Source organism: Danio rerio, chromosome 20, assembly GCF_049306965.1.
Source record: "Danio rerio strain Tuebingen ecotype United States chromosome 20, GRCz12tu, whole genome shotgun sequence".
Classification (NCBI taxonomy): Eukaryota; Metazoa; Chordata; class Actinopteri; order Cypriniformes; family Danionidae; genus Danio; species Danio rerio.
The window spans coordinates 5,142,690-5,160,216 of NC_133195.1; the positions used below are offsets into that span (position 1 = coordinate 5,142,690).

The 17,527-nt window shown below is 37.5% G+C and overlaps 1 protein-coding gene across 25 annotated transcripts in view; it reads right to left on the reverse strand.

The window, feature by feature from the left end:
• arid1b (AT-rich interactive domain 1B) overlaps positions 1 to 17,527 on the reverse strand; it is a 160,650-nt gene that overhangs the window by 99,828 nt on the left and 43,295 nt on the right. For 16 of the 25 annotated variants that reach the window (XR_012395656.1, NM_001346215.1, NM_001346214.1 and 13 more), the window contains 1 exon segment: positions 9,272 to 9,370. The exons of the other annotated variants lie outside the window; for them this stretch is intronic. Coding sequence is in view for 15 of the 16 variants with exons in the window: in NM_001346215.1 (NP_001333144.1) it covers positions 9,272 to 9,370 (99 nt within the window). In the remaining variant the exon portion in view is untranslated. 25 annotated transcript variants of the gene reach the window in all.

Below are 17,527 nucleotides of genomic sequence, written 5' to 3' on the forward strand. Positions count from 1 at the left end.
TCTTCAATGCCTCCTCCTTCATCGTAGCCCAGACATGCTCAATAATGTTCATGTCTGATGACTGGGCTGGCCAATCCTGGAGCACCTTGACCTTCTTCACTTTCAGGAGCTTTGATGTGGAGGCTGAAGTATGAGAAGGAGCGCTCTCCTGCTGGAGAATTTGCCCTCTCCTGTGGTTTGCAATGTAATGGGGAGCACAAATGTCTTGATACCTCAGGCTGAAGAGGTTCCTGTCCACTCTGCAGATCTCTCGCACGCCCCAATACTGAATGTAACCCCAAACCAAGATTTCTCCTTCACCCAACTTGACTGATTTCTGTGAGAATCTTGAGTCCATGTGGGTTCCAGTAGGTCTTCTGCAGTATTTGTGAAGATTGGGCTGGAGTTCAACAGCTGATTCTGAAAAATCTACCTTCTGCCACTTTTCCAAATGATCAACAAGAAGTCAAGTTATTATTTCTTGCTTGTACAACTGGGATCGATGACAAGACTTTTGTCAGGTAGTGTAAAGTTTTCGAAGTAATCCACCCATGCACTGCAGTTGTAAATAGGAATGGGTCGTTCTTGAACAATTCGTTAATTTTATATATTCTCGAGACTCGAGGATGATATGTCCTCTCAGGGAGTGATTGTATTTTTTCATTGTGCAGGTGGGGTAGAACTGCGGTTCCCAACAGGGGGGCCTCAGCGAGCTTTGGGGGGGGGTGGGGGTGGGGGGGGGGGTCGCGTCATGTTTAAAAAATTCTTAGCAGTGGGTCATGTTGTCCATTTTATTTATTATCTGAGTCTGAAAGATCTTTTATTTTGAAAAGTCTTTTATTTTAAAAAATGTCCGTTTTCTCACCGTCAACGTTACATCTCGGTCACTTTAGCGCCAAATATTTAAGCCTTAAGCAGTAAAATGAAGAAACAGACATCTTTGGAAAGTTTCTTTGCTAAGGAGAAAAGGCCCAGTGAAGGACCCACAAACTGCCAGGGTATGGATTCGCGCTCGCGCCAATGAAATCATTTCTAATAACTGAACTATTTCATATTTGCCATGATGACAGTAAATAATATTTGACTAGATATTTTTCAAGACACTTGAAGTGACATTTAAAGTCTTTACTAGGTTAATTAGGTTAACTAGGCAGGTTAGAGTAATTAGGCAAGATATTCTATAACAATGGTTTATTCTGTGGACTATCAGAAAAAAATAGCTTAAAGGGGCTAATAATTTTGTCCTTAAAATGTTGTTTAAAATTTTTAAAACTGCTTTTATTCTAGCCGAAATAAAAAAATAAAATTTTTTCCAAAAGAAAAAATATTATCAGACATACTGTGAAAATGTCCTTGCTTGTTAAACATAATTTGGGAAATATAAAAAAAAAGAGAAAATAATTCAATGGGGGGCTAATAATTCTGACTTCAACTGCGCATATATATATATATATATATATATATATATATATATATATATATATATATATATATATATATATACAGTTAGGTTCATAAATATTTGGACATGGACACAATTCTAACATTATTGGCTATGTACACCAACACAATTGATTTGAAATGAAGCAAACTACATGTGCTTTAACCGCAGACTATCGGTTTTAATTTGAGGGTATTTACATCCAAATCAGGTGAACGCTGTAGGAATTACAACAGTTTGCATTTGTGCCTCCCACTTGTTAGGGGTCCAAACGTAATTAGACAGAATAATAATCACAAACTAAACTCTCACTTTTTAATACTGGGTTGCAAATCCTTTGCAGTCAATTACAGCCTGAAGTCTGGAACACATAGACATCACCAGATGCTGGGTTTCATTCCTGCTAGGCCACTACACTGTAAAAAGTAGCTGTGATTTCAACTGTAAAAAAAAAAAAAACTGTAAAAATGCTACAGTAAAAATCTGTAACCTGGTTAACAGTATGTTTCCTTAATATATACAGCGAATAACCGTAAAATTGACTTTCTCATAATTCCCTGCATGACATGTCACTTATACTTTTTGTTGACAATACTATGGATCGTTTTAGTTGTTTTCCCATCAGTGATGTACATTAGAGATTTATGTTTTTTTATATATATATATATATATATATATATATATGTGTGTGTGTGTGTGTGTGTGTGTGTGTGTGTGTGTGTGTGTGTGCTTATATTGATAAACAATGTTTATTTCACGACTTTCATTTTATGTGTGTCACCATACTGGTATTTAGTAGCTGTGTGAATGACACTGAGCCCCTTCTTTACACTGTTACTCTTTTCTGCTTGTGGGAAAAGTTGTTTGTGATGAGCATTGGTTCATTATGTAACTTTCTCATCACCAACTGCATATGACTGTGTTAACGTGTCCATCTTTGTAACAAAAGATGTGTAGATGCTTGTAATTCAAAATACAGACTTATTAACTCTATAAACTAATGAAACACGGTAGTTTACTGTAAAAATGAGATACTACTTTTTACGGTTTGTACCATATTTTTAATGGTGAAATACTGTTAGCTGCTGTTTTTTTTAACGTAAATTTTACGGATTTTTTTTTACTGTGTACAGCAACTGTCTTTAGTTCTTACAAGTTCTTGGTGCATTTTCCCTTCGGTTTTGTCTTCAGCCAGCACAATCGGATTCAGCTCAGGTGATTGACTTGGCCATTGCACAACATTCCACTTCTTTAGAATTGTCTCAATGTCCTAATATTTATGGACCTAACTGTATGTATTTTAACATTTACCTCAATAGCTTTGAAGTAATAGCTTACTTCAAGAGCTTTTTTGTTTTTGTTTATTTCCTTTGTCTTTAGATTATTTTGTTATTAAAAAATATAAATAATGCAAAATCTTATCATTTTAATTTTGCCATTAATATACTTGTTAGAATTAGTGATCAAAACAAATAAATCCTTTCTCAGAAGAGATAATAAGAACAACAGAACGACTGCACAGCCAGAAGGAGAAGACAAAAAGGGAGAAATTATTCAACACCATTGTTATCTGATCAAACTCACTTCACATTAGAGCTCATTTCTCTCTCGCTCTCTCGTGTGGACGTAGAAAATTGCGCCATGATTTCCATGTATGTCATATCTCCACTTCCTCTTAAATACTTTTTTTTCATCAGACACAATATCAGCAATTGCAAATCAATTTAACGGCCCCTGATGTGAAGTACACAGTTAGACCGAAAGGGGTGAAAAAGACAGAGAAGTTTCCATAAAGCCAGACAGTAAACCCCACAGAGAAGAAAAATGACAGCTCGCAGACACATCTAAAAAGGTCGACCATCAAGTTTCTAGCAGCACAGAAGCACCCAAACAAGGTCAACTCATCAGCGGGGGGTCTGTGTTGCAATAAAAATCAACAAAGCGGATGAAGTTCAGGGCAGAGAGAGAAAGTGAGAGAGAGAGAGATACTGGAAGGCAGTTCATTCAGGGAAAGACAAATACATTCTGACATTACCTGAGATTCCATCCCAATGTGAAGCAAATCCTTTTTAAAGTTTGCAGAAAAAGAACAAATCCAAATGCAATTTAAGTTCTTAGAGGGGCTCACTGTAGCATTGGTAACCTAGCAACTAACATTAAACAAGGCAAGCATAATGGAGACAGCTGATTAGTAGGGCCAGAGAGAATGTGTGGACAGTTTTTGCTATCTCTGCTGAGATTGTTGTAAAAAAAAAATTAAAAACTGCAGATTTATGTGGAATGATTATGAGTATCATAACTAAAAACTTAATATTCATTCATTTTCTTGTCGGCTTAGTCCCTTTATTAATCCGGGGTCGCCACAGCGGAATGAACCGCCAACTTACCCAGCAAGTTTTTACGCAGCGGATGCCCTTCCAGCCGCAACCCATCTCTGGGAAACATCCACACACACATTCACACACACACTCATCCACTACAGACAATTTAGCCTACCCGATTCACCTATACCACATGTCTTTGGACTGTGGTGGAAACCGGAGCACCCGGAGGAAACCCACACGAAGGCAGGGAGAACATGCAAACTCCACACAGAAACGCCAACTGAGATGATGTTCGAACCAGCGACCCAGCGACCTTCTTGCTTAGAAGCGACAGCACTACCTACTGCGCCACTGCCTTGCCCTTTATTTATTTATTTATTTATTTATTTATTATTTTTAATGTGCAAATCTGATGTCTTACATTACTTTTGGATAACTCTGTCTAACTTCCTCAGACCACTTCCATACTAATAAAATAGCTCCCGTTTTAGTTATTAAATTGTCATCGGAGACAGGTATTGTTGTATGCAGATGTCATCATGTCGCTATATCATCGATATACTGTATAAAGTCATGGTGAAGTGGAAAAAGAATGATTATTGTGTATGACTCCCATGAGCTTGGAGGACTGCATCCATACATCTCTGCAGTGACTTAAATAACTTATTAAGGAAACATCTGCAATGGTAAAGAAAGCGTTCTTGAAGGACTCCCAGAGTTCATCAAGATTCTTTGGATTCATCTTCATTGCCTTCATATTACCCAAAACATGCTCAATAATGTTCATGTCTGGTGATTGGGCTGGCCAATCCTGAAGCACCTTGATATTCTTTGCTTGCAGGAACCTTGATGTGGAGGCTGAAGTATGAGTAGGAGAAGAATTGCTCTCTCTTGTGGTTTGTAATGTAATAGGCAGCACAAATGTCTTGATTCCTCAGGCTGTTGATGTTGCCATCCACTCTGCAGATCTCTCGCACGCCCCCATACTGAATGTAACCTCAAACCATGATTTTCCTTCACCCAACTTGACTGATTTCTGTGAGAATCTTGGGTCTATGTGGGTTCTAATAAGTCTTCTGCAGTATTTGTGATGATCGGGATGATGTTCAACAGATGATTCTAAAAAAATCTACCTTTGGCCACTTTTCCAAATGATCAACAAGAAGTCAAGTTATTATTTGTTGCTCTTAAAACTGGCATTGATGACAAGACGTTTGTCAGGTAGTGTACAATTAAATAGATGCAGGAAAAATCCAGTTTCAGACAAACAAAACAAAAACATTTTGGAGCTCTCTGTGTCAAACCCTTTAGGAGATTCGCCCTTTGGTCTTCTTCATCCGCTTGTGCTCCTAATTGCAGAATAACCATGAAATCTGACTTGATTTTTTAAACGCGTTTGCTTCATTGTGTTTTTATTTGCGAAGGCATAATGTAATCCACCTTGCTGGCACCAAAACAGTGTGAGCTTTGCACAGCATAATCCCCTGTCATGCCTCCTGTCTGCAGAAAGTCCTTGAAAATGATTTTTTGCCACATTTTTGAGGTAAAGCACGATGGTGTAAGCTGACATGGCCTTCAGCATGGCTACACTTGCCCTTGAAGATCTGGAAACCATACATCCCATATGATTTGAAGCCTTACAAATGTGTATGCTGCAGTACTACCACTGTGCAAATCATCTATGGACTACTGGGTTCAGCGTTTTTAAGTTGTTAGGGTAATCCATATGGAAATTCAGAACATTTACATATTTATTCATGTATTTTATTCAATTACAACTGCTTCATTAATCAAGTTCATTAAGTTTACATTTCAGCATTCAGATTCTGCTCTGTCGCAGATCCATCGATTGAACCAAGTTAGTTATAACGTAAAGCACCCATAATGATGCTCTAAACTGGATGGTAAAAACTTCTTTAGAGAAGAACCCCATCATTTCTTTATGCAAATTTCATTGTTTTACACAAACTCCAATTTAAAAAAAATACAATATTAGTTTTGATAAAAATATGCACTCACTTTCCATATTAATCTAAATATATGTAAATGCCACATATAGGGCCAATGTTTGCTTTACAAATATTGAGAACATTACATATTCCTCTCTAAAACAAAAAAAATCACTTACAAAAGCTAACACGTATTCCAGTATCATATATAAATCTTATAAATAAATAAATAAATAAATAATGAGGCTATTTATTAAGATATTAAATGTAACATTTATTATTTTTTAGGAAATGAAAAACAAACCAACCTTAAATAATAATATTAATAATAATGATGATGATGATGATGATGATGATGATGATGGTTATTATTATTTTTATTAAGTAGGATTAAGGGTGTCACGATCCTCCAAATCCTCGATTCGATTACATTTTCGATTCTAAAGGCACGATTCGATTCGATTTTCGATTGTGAATAATTAATTAATTAATGACCAATTAATTATCTGTAGCCTACCGTTTAAACTACCTGACCTGCATGGTCTTTGTTTTACCCATAAACAAATCATACAGTAAATGAAAAAAGGCAAGATACACACATAATTACCACCTGTCAATCACTTTTTCTGCGGGACTCGTGAATAGGCAGTGATCTGTGTCGTTATAATGGCGTCGGTAAAAAAGGTGCACAACCAACAGGAACCAGCCAACAGTATCTGAGGTGTTCGCTAAAATGACTAAGTACAAGAGAGTGAAAGATTGAAGCAGTCCTCTGACTGCCTGGACCTGCTGTCTCGAGCGCATGGCTGTGTGCGTGTCTGTGTCTGTGTGGTCACGTGATGTGCATTTTCAGAGGTAGAGAGGAAGGAGGGCTGCTCAGAAATGCTACAGGCCACTGTGGATGTCAAATCGTTGTCGTTCTAAAATGCCATTTAAAAACAAAGACAGTGTAAACAGAGCCTGAGTGTGTACTTTTCGCGAGCGGATTTGCAACAGGGGCGGGCGGAGGATCGCGTTGCCGCTGTTGTTTATCGGACGAACCGTACGTAATACGTACATAGCAGAGCTTGCAAACTGTGTTTTTTTTATTTTGTCGACAACACAAACGTTGTCAACATAACTCACTGGAAATCCAAAATGCTTAAACACCGGCGACTTCATTGAAAGAGGAAAGGGTTTAAGTTCTGTCGACGGGTCTCCTGCTTCTGCAGTTTAACAAGCACTTCAACAAGCCTGTTTTTTGATTCGATAATCGAAATTGAGAATAAATTTCCATCGATTTTGATTAAAAATCGAAATCGTGACACCCCTAAGTAGGATATTGTTTTTTTAAGTCTACTTCTACAATTTGAGACATGCAAACATGCAGAAATGTTTTAACCAACAGGCCCATGTCATATACAGTACAGATAGATAATAATAACCTACTTTAAATTAAAAGCATTAACGTATGCCATGTTTTTTGTTTTCCCAAGCTTTGGAGACGTAACGTAAATTCCGCTTTTATATAATAGGTCACCTACAGTTTCGTCATGAGCCACAGCTGTGTTCAAAATGACATCAATGTTTTCAAAGTGCACTGCGAAGGCAACGCAATTGTAAACATGAAGATCGTAAAAACAGAACTGTAAAAATACTTTAAAAGCAAATTACACCAAAGAGAGTTGACTTTACTTTTTAATTATTTTTAATCATTTCAAGTTTAAATGTTGTATTGTTCTAAATGGATAGAGCATAGGGGGGATAACTGGGAATAGAACACAGCCAGGAACTATGTTTCTAACTGCAGCTCCAGAGGTGTAGTTGCAAGCATACAAGATTTCGATGCAGTTTGCGAATGTTCGCCGGAACGATGGATTTGGGAAACGGCAAATCAATGAACTACATTTGTAACAATAGAACCTTACGACCTTAGTTGGCTAACGATGGTTTTCGGAAAATCACCCCAGATGGATTTATCAGAATCTGCACTAATTAATGCTGCAGTCTGCCAGCTGGAATCACCAATAAAAAACGTTCCAATTTCATTTTCTATATTGATATAAATATCGTTATTGCGAATATTCTCAAAATATCATGATGTTATTTTAAAGCAGTAGCGCCCACCACTAGAATACAGTGTACTTTTCTTACACTGAGCCGCTGTAGTACTCTTTGAGAGCCACTTTAAACTAATTATCCAAACACACACACGCACACAATGCAGACTGACCGTTCATTCTTTTTCTCTTTGTCCTTGGCTGGGAGTTCACTGGGCCATTGTGTCAGACGCATCTAAAAATAGGTCTGCCGGCATGATACCAGCAGCCGCCTGGGGCTTTTAAACAACATTACCTCAGTCATCAAACCCCTGCGGGAAACCCATCATGACAGCACCAGAGACTGCAGCTCTGCTCGTTTAAATACCCATGCAGCGTCTTCTGCCTCTCGGCTCAACAGAAGCACTAAGAGCTTCAGGAGGGCACAGGGGTTGGAGGACTGTTTTTAGGAAATGGATGATGACTGGAATTCCTTCGGCCGTCTGCATTTGCACATAAATCATTTGAGCCTTGAGAATATCTCCACGGATCAGCGAGTGAAGGATAATGTCACACTTTCAGGAATCGTGTTGCTCTAAAGTCATATGACCTCGTTCTTCTAAGAAATAAAACACAGGTGGTTCTAATAGGCAATAAGTCAGACGTGTCTCCAGTGCATGTTGGACTCCGGCAGGGCTGGAGCCCTTGTCACCAATTCTGTTCGTAATTTTTATGGACGGAATTTCAAGGCGCAGCCTTACCGTACGTTCACACCGAAAGCGGCGAGAGCGTCCAAGGTTGCCGCCCTGGCGACAACGCTGTCTGCCTTCAGCTCCGGCGGCGAGAGCGTCAAAACTCGCTACATTGATCTCATATTTAAAGGAGCCGTTGCAGCATATCAGTTACATTCCTGCATAAAACATGTTTCTAGTGTGAAAATGTTGCGCACTTCTTATCAAATTCATACAACAATGGAAGATCAAGTTGCATGTGGTGTGGCTTTGCTCTGTTTATCCAATATGTGTCCATATGTCTGAAATATCCTGAAGCAGCAGTACTGTCACATCGCGTGAGATTCCCACTTTTTTAAGATAAATTTATATAACATTAATGCACATCAGTAACTCGGCAGTAACTTATTTAATGTATGTTCCTGTAGGAAAACATTGTAAATAATTGGAAATCCGGCGACCGCATCAAACCCTTGGGAACAACTGTGGTCGGAACCAAAGTTCACTGGTCTGTGTTCTCTGAACTCCTATCAAGCGGTGGACGTCTTCATTCTGATTGCTTGCCGCCGAACCGCGTCATAGCTTATTACCATGAAGTTGACTTCATTTCAACTCTCATCAACGCTCACGCCGGCGAAGACGCGCCGCGCCGCGCTGCTCCTCGCCGCCTATCGCCACCGGCTCTCATTGAAAATGAATGACTTCCGGCTACTTTGATGCTCTCGCCGCTTTCGGTGTGAACCTACGGTTAGGCTGGAGGGGGTCGGACCAACCCCGGAAAACCATTTGGACCAAAATCTCAGACAAATATAGGACAATAATGTCTCACCGGGAGGCTAGACGGGCGGTCCTGCTGAGTAAGACCCATGTCATCGTGGTTTGGTTTTCCAGACTGTCCCCTGCTGCCATATCCCTCCTGCAGTGTGTCCTGTGGGGATAAGCAGAGAAAATGAGGAACGGGGAATGCCTGATGAAAAAAAAAAAAACTTTAAAAAGAAGTATCCACAGAAGAACTCAGAAAGTTTGAGGAGCTGTACATTTGCAGGCCTTGATTCACACGGAAGAAGGTAATTAGACAGCTGCAGACAGCGTGATGATGATAACAGCCCGTAATTTCACTTCATCCACTAACTCTGTGATTTACGCGAGCAGATCGTGCAGAAGTGCTGAGAGATGTCTGATAGCTCAAACATACACCATACACTCATATCAACCATAAAATGATGCCATCTGCATAAGGGGGGATCTATAGATATGCATTGACGGTTGGCCATTCGGCTTCATCAGGGCTTCGTTTAGCGCTGGTCTGGCTAGTTGGATTCGCAGGTCGCCTTTCATTGGGTTAATGTCAGATTGCTTTGGTTCAATTCAGTGTTTAGAATGGGCGTTGGCTGTTGACTGAAGAGAGTGATACCAGTTCCGGGTCCGTGACGTCGTCGACTTTCGCTTTAAGATTTAAAGGGCTAGCTTTACACCAGACCCCCGTTAGTGGTTTCGTTTGAAAGTGTAGAATCTATATTTTATGCACATATGCATCACTTTGGTTTTATGCTACTGTACAAAAGTTATTTACTCTTAAATACACAGTATTTTGGATACCCGAGCTGGGTATTGAACATTGGTTCATTTTCATATTTTTCATATGGTTCATATATGACACGTGTACAAGTTATAGCTCAAATGAAAGCTCTTGCCGGTGCTCATACAGTTCTAGCATTCTTTTTACTGAATTATATTCACATATCAAACCGTTGTTGAATGAATCGCGGTGTTTCCATGGCGCAGAAGTGAAAAAAATACATTTATGATCAATAAGCAGCCCCAGATAGCACAGACAGCTGTCATCTCTTACCTTATGCTGTGCGCTTCAGGGCCATTCTCCTCAGTTTTTGAGGTGATGTGCATAAGTAATCCTTTTATATGTCAGACGTGGTCCAAACACAGTGAATTATGTTTGATCAAACAAAAGAATAGTGAAATATGAAAACAAGGATCGGTCCCTGTGGCTTGTATAGCACCTCTCATCAGTTGGAATACAATAACTTTTGCATAGATTATGGTGGAGACATTTTTCTTTTTTCCTATGATAACGGACATGTGCAGGAACCACCAAAATTAATTACAGCAACCTAGACCACACAGCGGGCTTTTTTTTTATTTCAGCAAGTTCACATAACAACTGTTCCTGAGTGCTATGTTTGGCGTTTTTAAGTGCAAAGATGCATTCTGCATTAATGACTCCTAATTCCGGGCACACGATGAGGATTTTGCAATGAAAATAGTGAAAGTGAATGTACTCGCCCAAATGCTTCCAAATATATTTTAATGTCGCGTAGATAAAATTTCGGGTGCATATACGACCAAAACGGTCGAGCCCTAGCATCCTACTTGTTATTATTTCCTCAAAATAATAATAAAATAAGAAAGTTATCATCAATTACAATACAAATTACAATGAACTCCAAATGAACTCTCGTCTCCTCCACCAGCTTTGGGAAAAGCCATTAGAACGACACAGATCAGAAAAAACTAATTGACAAGTGGTCATTTGTGTGTAACTTTTATGTTTTGGTTATGGGTAAAGCAAAGACCATGTGGCTCAGGTAGTGAAAACAGTAGGCTACTGTTGGAATATCAAGTCAATTCCAAGCGTGTTCAATAATAAAAAGTCTAGAGAGGGTTTTCTTCAATGCCAAAAATATAAGTAATTTATTAGATACAAACGAATAATTTGAAGACAGCACTGGGTTACGTTACCCCAATGCAATACAAGAATTACATTCAAGAGGTTCGCAACTAACATACATTTCCCTGACTCCAGTATATATACACAACTGATATTAACAGGTGGAGTTTTGCTGTAACGTCACTTATCAGTCATTCTGCAGTCCTTTGGCTCTTGTACCCCAGACATACTTCCTCTTTCTGCAACCCTTCTCTGCATACCAGAAAAATAAGAAGTATGCCTGGTCAATATGTGCTATCATACAAAAGAAAAAAGATTTATTGATCTGTTGTTATTCTAAACATTTTTCTAATAAAAAATAAGTACGCAAGTAATAAATATAAATTAATTTGGGCTACACTACAATTAATTAAACGATGCCAATTTGGTCAACATCGCCCAACCCAAATCAGAATACAATTTAAATCCTAAAAACAGCCAAAAAAACACCTGAAATATTTGGCATACACAACAGATTACTGATCTAATTTTTAAAACACAAGTTACGTTTTTAATTTCAACAAATCGTTTAAATGAACTAATAATTTAACCAACCATAAAAGCTGACTAGCAAATTCTCAATAAAAACGCCAGACTGGGAGCTTTATATTCGAATTTTTTTTTTTTTCAACAAATCATTAAAATGTACCACTAAATATAAACAAGCAAACAAGCTGAATTATTCTCAACTAAATATTACGAGAGAGAAAAAATTGGCCCTGGGTCTTGGCCCTGTATCGCACTAATCCTATAGACACGGAGCCAAAAGAAACTTATTACGCCATCTTCTCTGCAAAAGTGGATACAAGACTTCCCTCGGCAAACACACTACAGAAAAGAAAACGTGCTCAGAATGTGTGCCAACTAAGGTTGCCCTATACTCATGTACACAAACATCACCCAGCACTCCCTCCTCGCTCACTTCATTCAACAGTGGGAAAATAAAACTGGATGGGGAAAAAAAAGAGAAGGGGGTGGGGGAGGCAGACAGGGGGCATCCCCAAGCCAGACGGAGCCATATGTGTGTGCGTGTGTGTATACTGACACTGGGTCATGGCCAGGCCACACACACAGACGGCTGTTTACAGTTGGGCCATTACATCACCGCTCAGGCATGTGCTGATTCAGAAGCGTAACAGCTGCTCTGCTGTGATAACGGACAGAGAGACCTCCGAGATTTACGGCGTCACAGGAAAACTATGTGAAAGCTCCCAAAGGACACGTGCTTTTTCTCTCCAACACTCAAAAGTTACTTTCACTATGTCAGGTTGGGTTCTTTTCACTAATATTTGGCATTGTGATATACAGTTGAAATCAGAATTATTGTTTATTTTTTCCCCCAATTTCTGTTTAACAGAGAGCAGATTTCTTCAACACATTTCTAAAAATAATAGTTTTGATAACTCATCTCTAATAACTGATTTATTTTATCTTTGCCATGATGACAGTAAATAATATTTGACTAGATATATTTTAAGACACATCTATACAGCTTAAAGTGACATTGAAAGGCTTAACTAGGTTAATTAGGTTAACTAGGCAGGTTAGGGTAATTAGGCAAGTTACTGTATAACGATGGTTTGTTCTGTAGACTATTAAAAAAAAGCTTAATGGGGCTAATAATTTTGTCCTTAAAATGGTGTTTAAAAAATTAAAAACTGCTTTTATTCTAGCTGAAATAAAACAAATAAGACTTTCTCCAGAAGAAAAAATATTATCAGACATACTGTGAAAATTTCCTTGCTCTGTTAAACATCATTTGGGAAATATTTAAAAAAGAAAAAAAGAGTCAAATTCTGACTTCAACTGTACATTGAGATATGAATATAATATCACCAGATGAGTTGAATAGCTCTATTAGAAAAGGTTTCATTTAGATCGAGTGGAATTATCAAGTCTTTTGATGATCAAGTCTAAAGTGCGTCTGCGTAAATTATAATAAATTATAAGCCAAAATCAATAAATAGACAATGCTTTACGGTTTTCTGGGGAGTCTAACAATATTCAAGTATGGAAACTGAACAATCAGTTGTAAAACAACATGGTCACCATTGAATAATTGATGAAAAATAATAATATTTAATAATATCTTTGCTTTTAATTTTTTATAAATAATCTAATCCTGCAAGGTGACTATGGCAGATACACGTTGTGATATCGATGCACAAACGATATTGTTTAGAACCTAGTTATCACAATACAGAATTTACAGTAGCCACTGCAAATACAAGACATTTTTATCACAAGCGCAACAAGTCATTCAAATGCACTTGTTTAAATATTTCAAATATTATATTTATTTTTGCTTTTGTTTTTTAGGACAACAGTATCTCCAGCAGAAAACATATCCAAAGATACCATTTTAAACTGTAAAGAAATCAGTGTTTTTGAAACTTATGAAAACAGCAGAAGTCAATGATTTATTTAAATTATTTTGCTTGACCTGTTTACAGCTCTAAAATATTTTAAATCTTTCAAAAAAAAAAAATTTTTTTGTATATCTTGTTCTGGGAAGACTGTTTTAGCTCATTTCTAAGAATAATAGTTTTAAAAACTTATTTCTAATAACTGATTTATTTTATCTTTGCCATGATGACAGTAAATAATATTTTATTAGATATTTTTCAAGACTCTTCTATACAGCTTAAAGTGACATTAAAGGCTTAACTAGTTTAATAAGGTGAACTATGCAGTTTAGGGCAATTTCTCAAGTTATTGTATAACGATGGTTTGTTCTTTAGATTATCAAAAAAAAGATTTGCTTAAAGGGGCTAATAATTTTGTCCCAAAAATGTTTTTTTTTAAATTAATAACTGCTTTTATTCTAGCTGAAATAAAACAAATGAGACTTTCTCCAGAAGAAAAAATATTATCAGACATACTGTGAAAATTTCCTTGCTCTGTTAAACATCATTTAAAATATATATTAAAAAAAGAAAATAAAAATCAAAAGGGTGCTAATAATTCTGACTTCAACTGTATATATATTGCTTTCAAAGGGGGGGAAATGTGTTGTTTTATACCCAAAATTTAAAAAGACTACATTTTAGAGTAGTAATAATAAACAATATTGTGCAACCGTGATATTTTTATCCAAGGTTATCATACCGTCAGAAGTGCAATATTATAATTCTATTAAAGTTTTATCCATGCAGCTTTTCGTTGTGAAGTAGCTGCTTTTCTTGTATGAGTGTTTTTATTCCTGTTGTTTTTTTCCCTCTTCTGTTTATGGATTGTGTGAGAGGCTTAATAAAAACAAGAAAAAAAGGAAACATCAATGAAATATCTCCGATCGCCTCAGGAAGGAGTTTTTGAGGTCAATACGTCGAGCTTTCTGCTCGGTTTCTTCATATAATTCATGTTTTCTCTAAAGCGCGAGGCCGTGTTGAACGAGACGTGTTTACACAGGGTGTGTCTAGATGAAAACGTCGCTGTAAGAAGACAAACACATCTGAGACTCGTAAAAACTCAACATGTCAGTGAAAACATCAAATCCATCTCTTTATGGCTTTTTTCCCCCCTTTGTCCCTTGTGGCTAAGCGGTTTCAGCACAATGATTAACGGATCGTTCTTTGAGCTCCAGATAAAACGTAAAACATCCCTTCGGTGTGATTAATGCGCTGTTGTAAGGCCTTGTCTGAAATTGCATCACCCCTGTGCAGTTTTGATGTTGAGCTGGCGCGTGAGGGACATAATGTCTCTTTAAAGACAGCATAAAAAGCAAAATTGACAGTATTTACTTTCATAATAAATGTCCCTGGTCTCACTGCGCCCGATTCATCAGCGTACGATATTGTAATAACAAAAAGAAGGTTATATTTCATTAAAATATAATGGCTTTCTCTCTCATTATTTTCTTTCTGCTGATTGTCACTGAGGCCATGCGAGTAGGGAAACGTCCAAATTACCAATAATATCACAGTCGGCCAAAAGTCATTCGATCAAATCCCAAATTGGTCTGTCGGTGAATGCTGCTTTTGTGTTGTCTGCGACGCAAACACTTCAATTATTGCACTTTTATATAATCGCAAATGGAAAACATTTGATCTTATGTATTACATTTATCATAGAAACGCATCCCACTCGTTACTTTTAGCATTATGAAAAATCACAACATTTTCTCATAAGCTAACCTATTTCCAATAATAACGTCCAAGCATTCAAAATTACGTACTATAGTGTTAAAGGGTCACCAAACACCAAAACACAAGTTGTTGACAGTTATATATGTGTCCCACGCTGCTAAAAACACTATTAGGACACATATATTTTACTACAGAGTGTGAATCGGTTGTTTTTGAGTTATTTCGAGCAAATTCGTTCTTCTGTTTTGAAACTAATTTTTTAAGCTGCGTCAAGCCGATTAGACACTTGCGTGTATTCCAGCGTGTTGACTGGATGTCTGCGAGTGCATCGTGACATCTTTGAGTGTGCAGCATTAAATTGGCTCAAACTAATCAGCGCGCTCTATTGTGTATACGGTGCAACTTCATTAATATGCATGATAGCTTTTGCCTGTTACAGTGTTCAGACGGCAGAGAGGCGCCACGCAGTGTTGCCAAAACAAGTGGGAGAAGAAGAATTGTTTGGAGATACGGGTTGTCAGTGTTGCTTTTATAATGTGCTGCATTGAAAATTTGTTTTCATTTCCCGCTATGAGAGCGCAGCGGGACTCACGTGTGGATTACAGTACATGTGACGCGTGACAAAAAAAAACGTGTCAAAGGAACTTTTTTTTATCCGAGAGCTTTTCTCATCTGGAAATGGTGAGATCCGGATTTGCCGCTTGTCTCCATTTTAATAAAGACGCGGCTCCAGTTGGTGTTGATTGTTCTGTCTCTACAGATTTGGTAAGTAGGCAATCAGTGCTCTTTGTTTGTTTATTCAGAGGCTAAGTTAGTTAGTATCGTCAGCCGTACTCTTCCAGTGTTTAAAGACAGACTGTAGTCAAAATGATTTAGTTACTAAGTTTACACTACGTTAATATCACTACAATATTATGGACTGAAAGATCTGCTGTAAATGCTGCTCTCCTGAGTGTAAACATGTAAACGCAGCAATCAAACTATTACCATTGTTTAGGATTTTCGCCGCATTTTGTGAAAGGAATAACACACGCGGCTTTCTGACGCTACCTACCAAGTGCGTCTAAGTTACCGAGAAATGCGAAGGGTTTTTTTTTTTCTCTCATTCGCCGTGCGGTAACAAACATTGCATTAAAAATACAGGCTTCCAGCAGTTCGTCAAATCAAATATCTCATTTGTCACGAGGGGCATGAATGAAATCCCTGAATGAAAGAGCCAAACAGCTGTTAAAGTCCACTATTTAATAATTTGGCAAATAATTTGATTACTCATGTCCATGTAAACACAGTCACTGTCCTTCCCCCTTGCGTCTATGTGTTTGTTTTGCCTCTGTGAAAATCAGCATGTGCTCAAACCAACACTCCCATTTTTATGCAAATTTTTTATGTCCCTTCCCTCTTTCCCTCCTCCTACACCCCCACCTAAACAGAGCTGGACACACCCACTTTCCTGACTTTTTCCAAACAAGAGGTGTGAAAACACCTCGCTGAGACAGGGGGGTTTCGTGGCCCTTTAAAGTTTTTTCCCATAGAACAACATCTCAAATAAATATTAAAGTGAACATTGGCTTACGGTTACGACCTCTGCACATTAAAGTCTGAAATGTATGCGCTGTTTAATGCGCACTGAGCCAAATGTGTATTAATTAATCCATTTTAAAAAATCTTCTCTCTTTTAAACAGAAATTGGGGGACAAAATAAACGGGGGCTCAACTGTATATTTTCCTGCCAGGGTTGCCTATTAAATACACCCTCACCTGAGTCAAATGAACACACATCAGTACCAAGGAAAAATCAGATGCTCAAGACATATCTTTAAAAAAAATGACATATTAAAAAATTAGCAAACATATGACAGAGGTTTTTGATACACTAAACAGGCACAAACCAAAATACAATTTGTAAATTTTTCATGCAAAAATATCTTTTTGAAATGAATTTCGTTTGGTATAATTTGTATCTTAATACTATAGTGTTTAAGTATTTTCTCTAAAAACAGCAACTCAAATAAATAGAAAAGTGAACATTGGCTTAGAGTTAAGACCTTTGCACATTAAAGTCTGAATTGAAGGTGTTTTTTGCACACCGATTCCAATGTGTATTAATTACTCCAATAAAAAAAGATTTCTCTCTGTTAAACAGAAATTGGGGGAAAAAATAAACAGGGGGGCTAATAATTCAGGAGGGCTAATATTTTTTTACATATTTTTGTTTACCCCTAAAAAAATATTTTAGTATTTTTTTTACTTATATTTTGTGTTTTTTGCATATTTA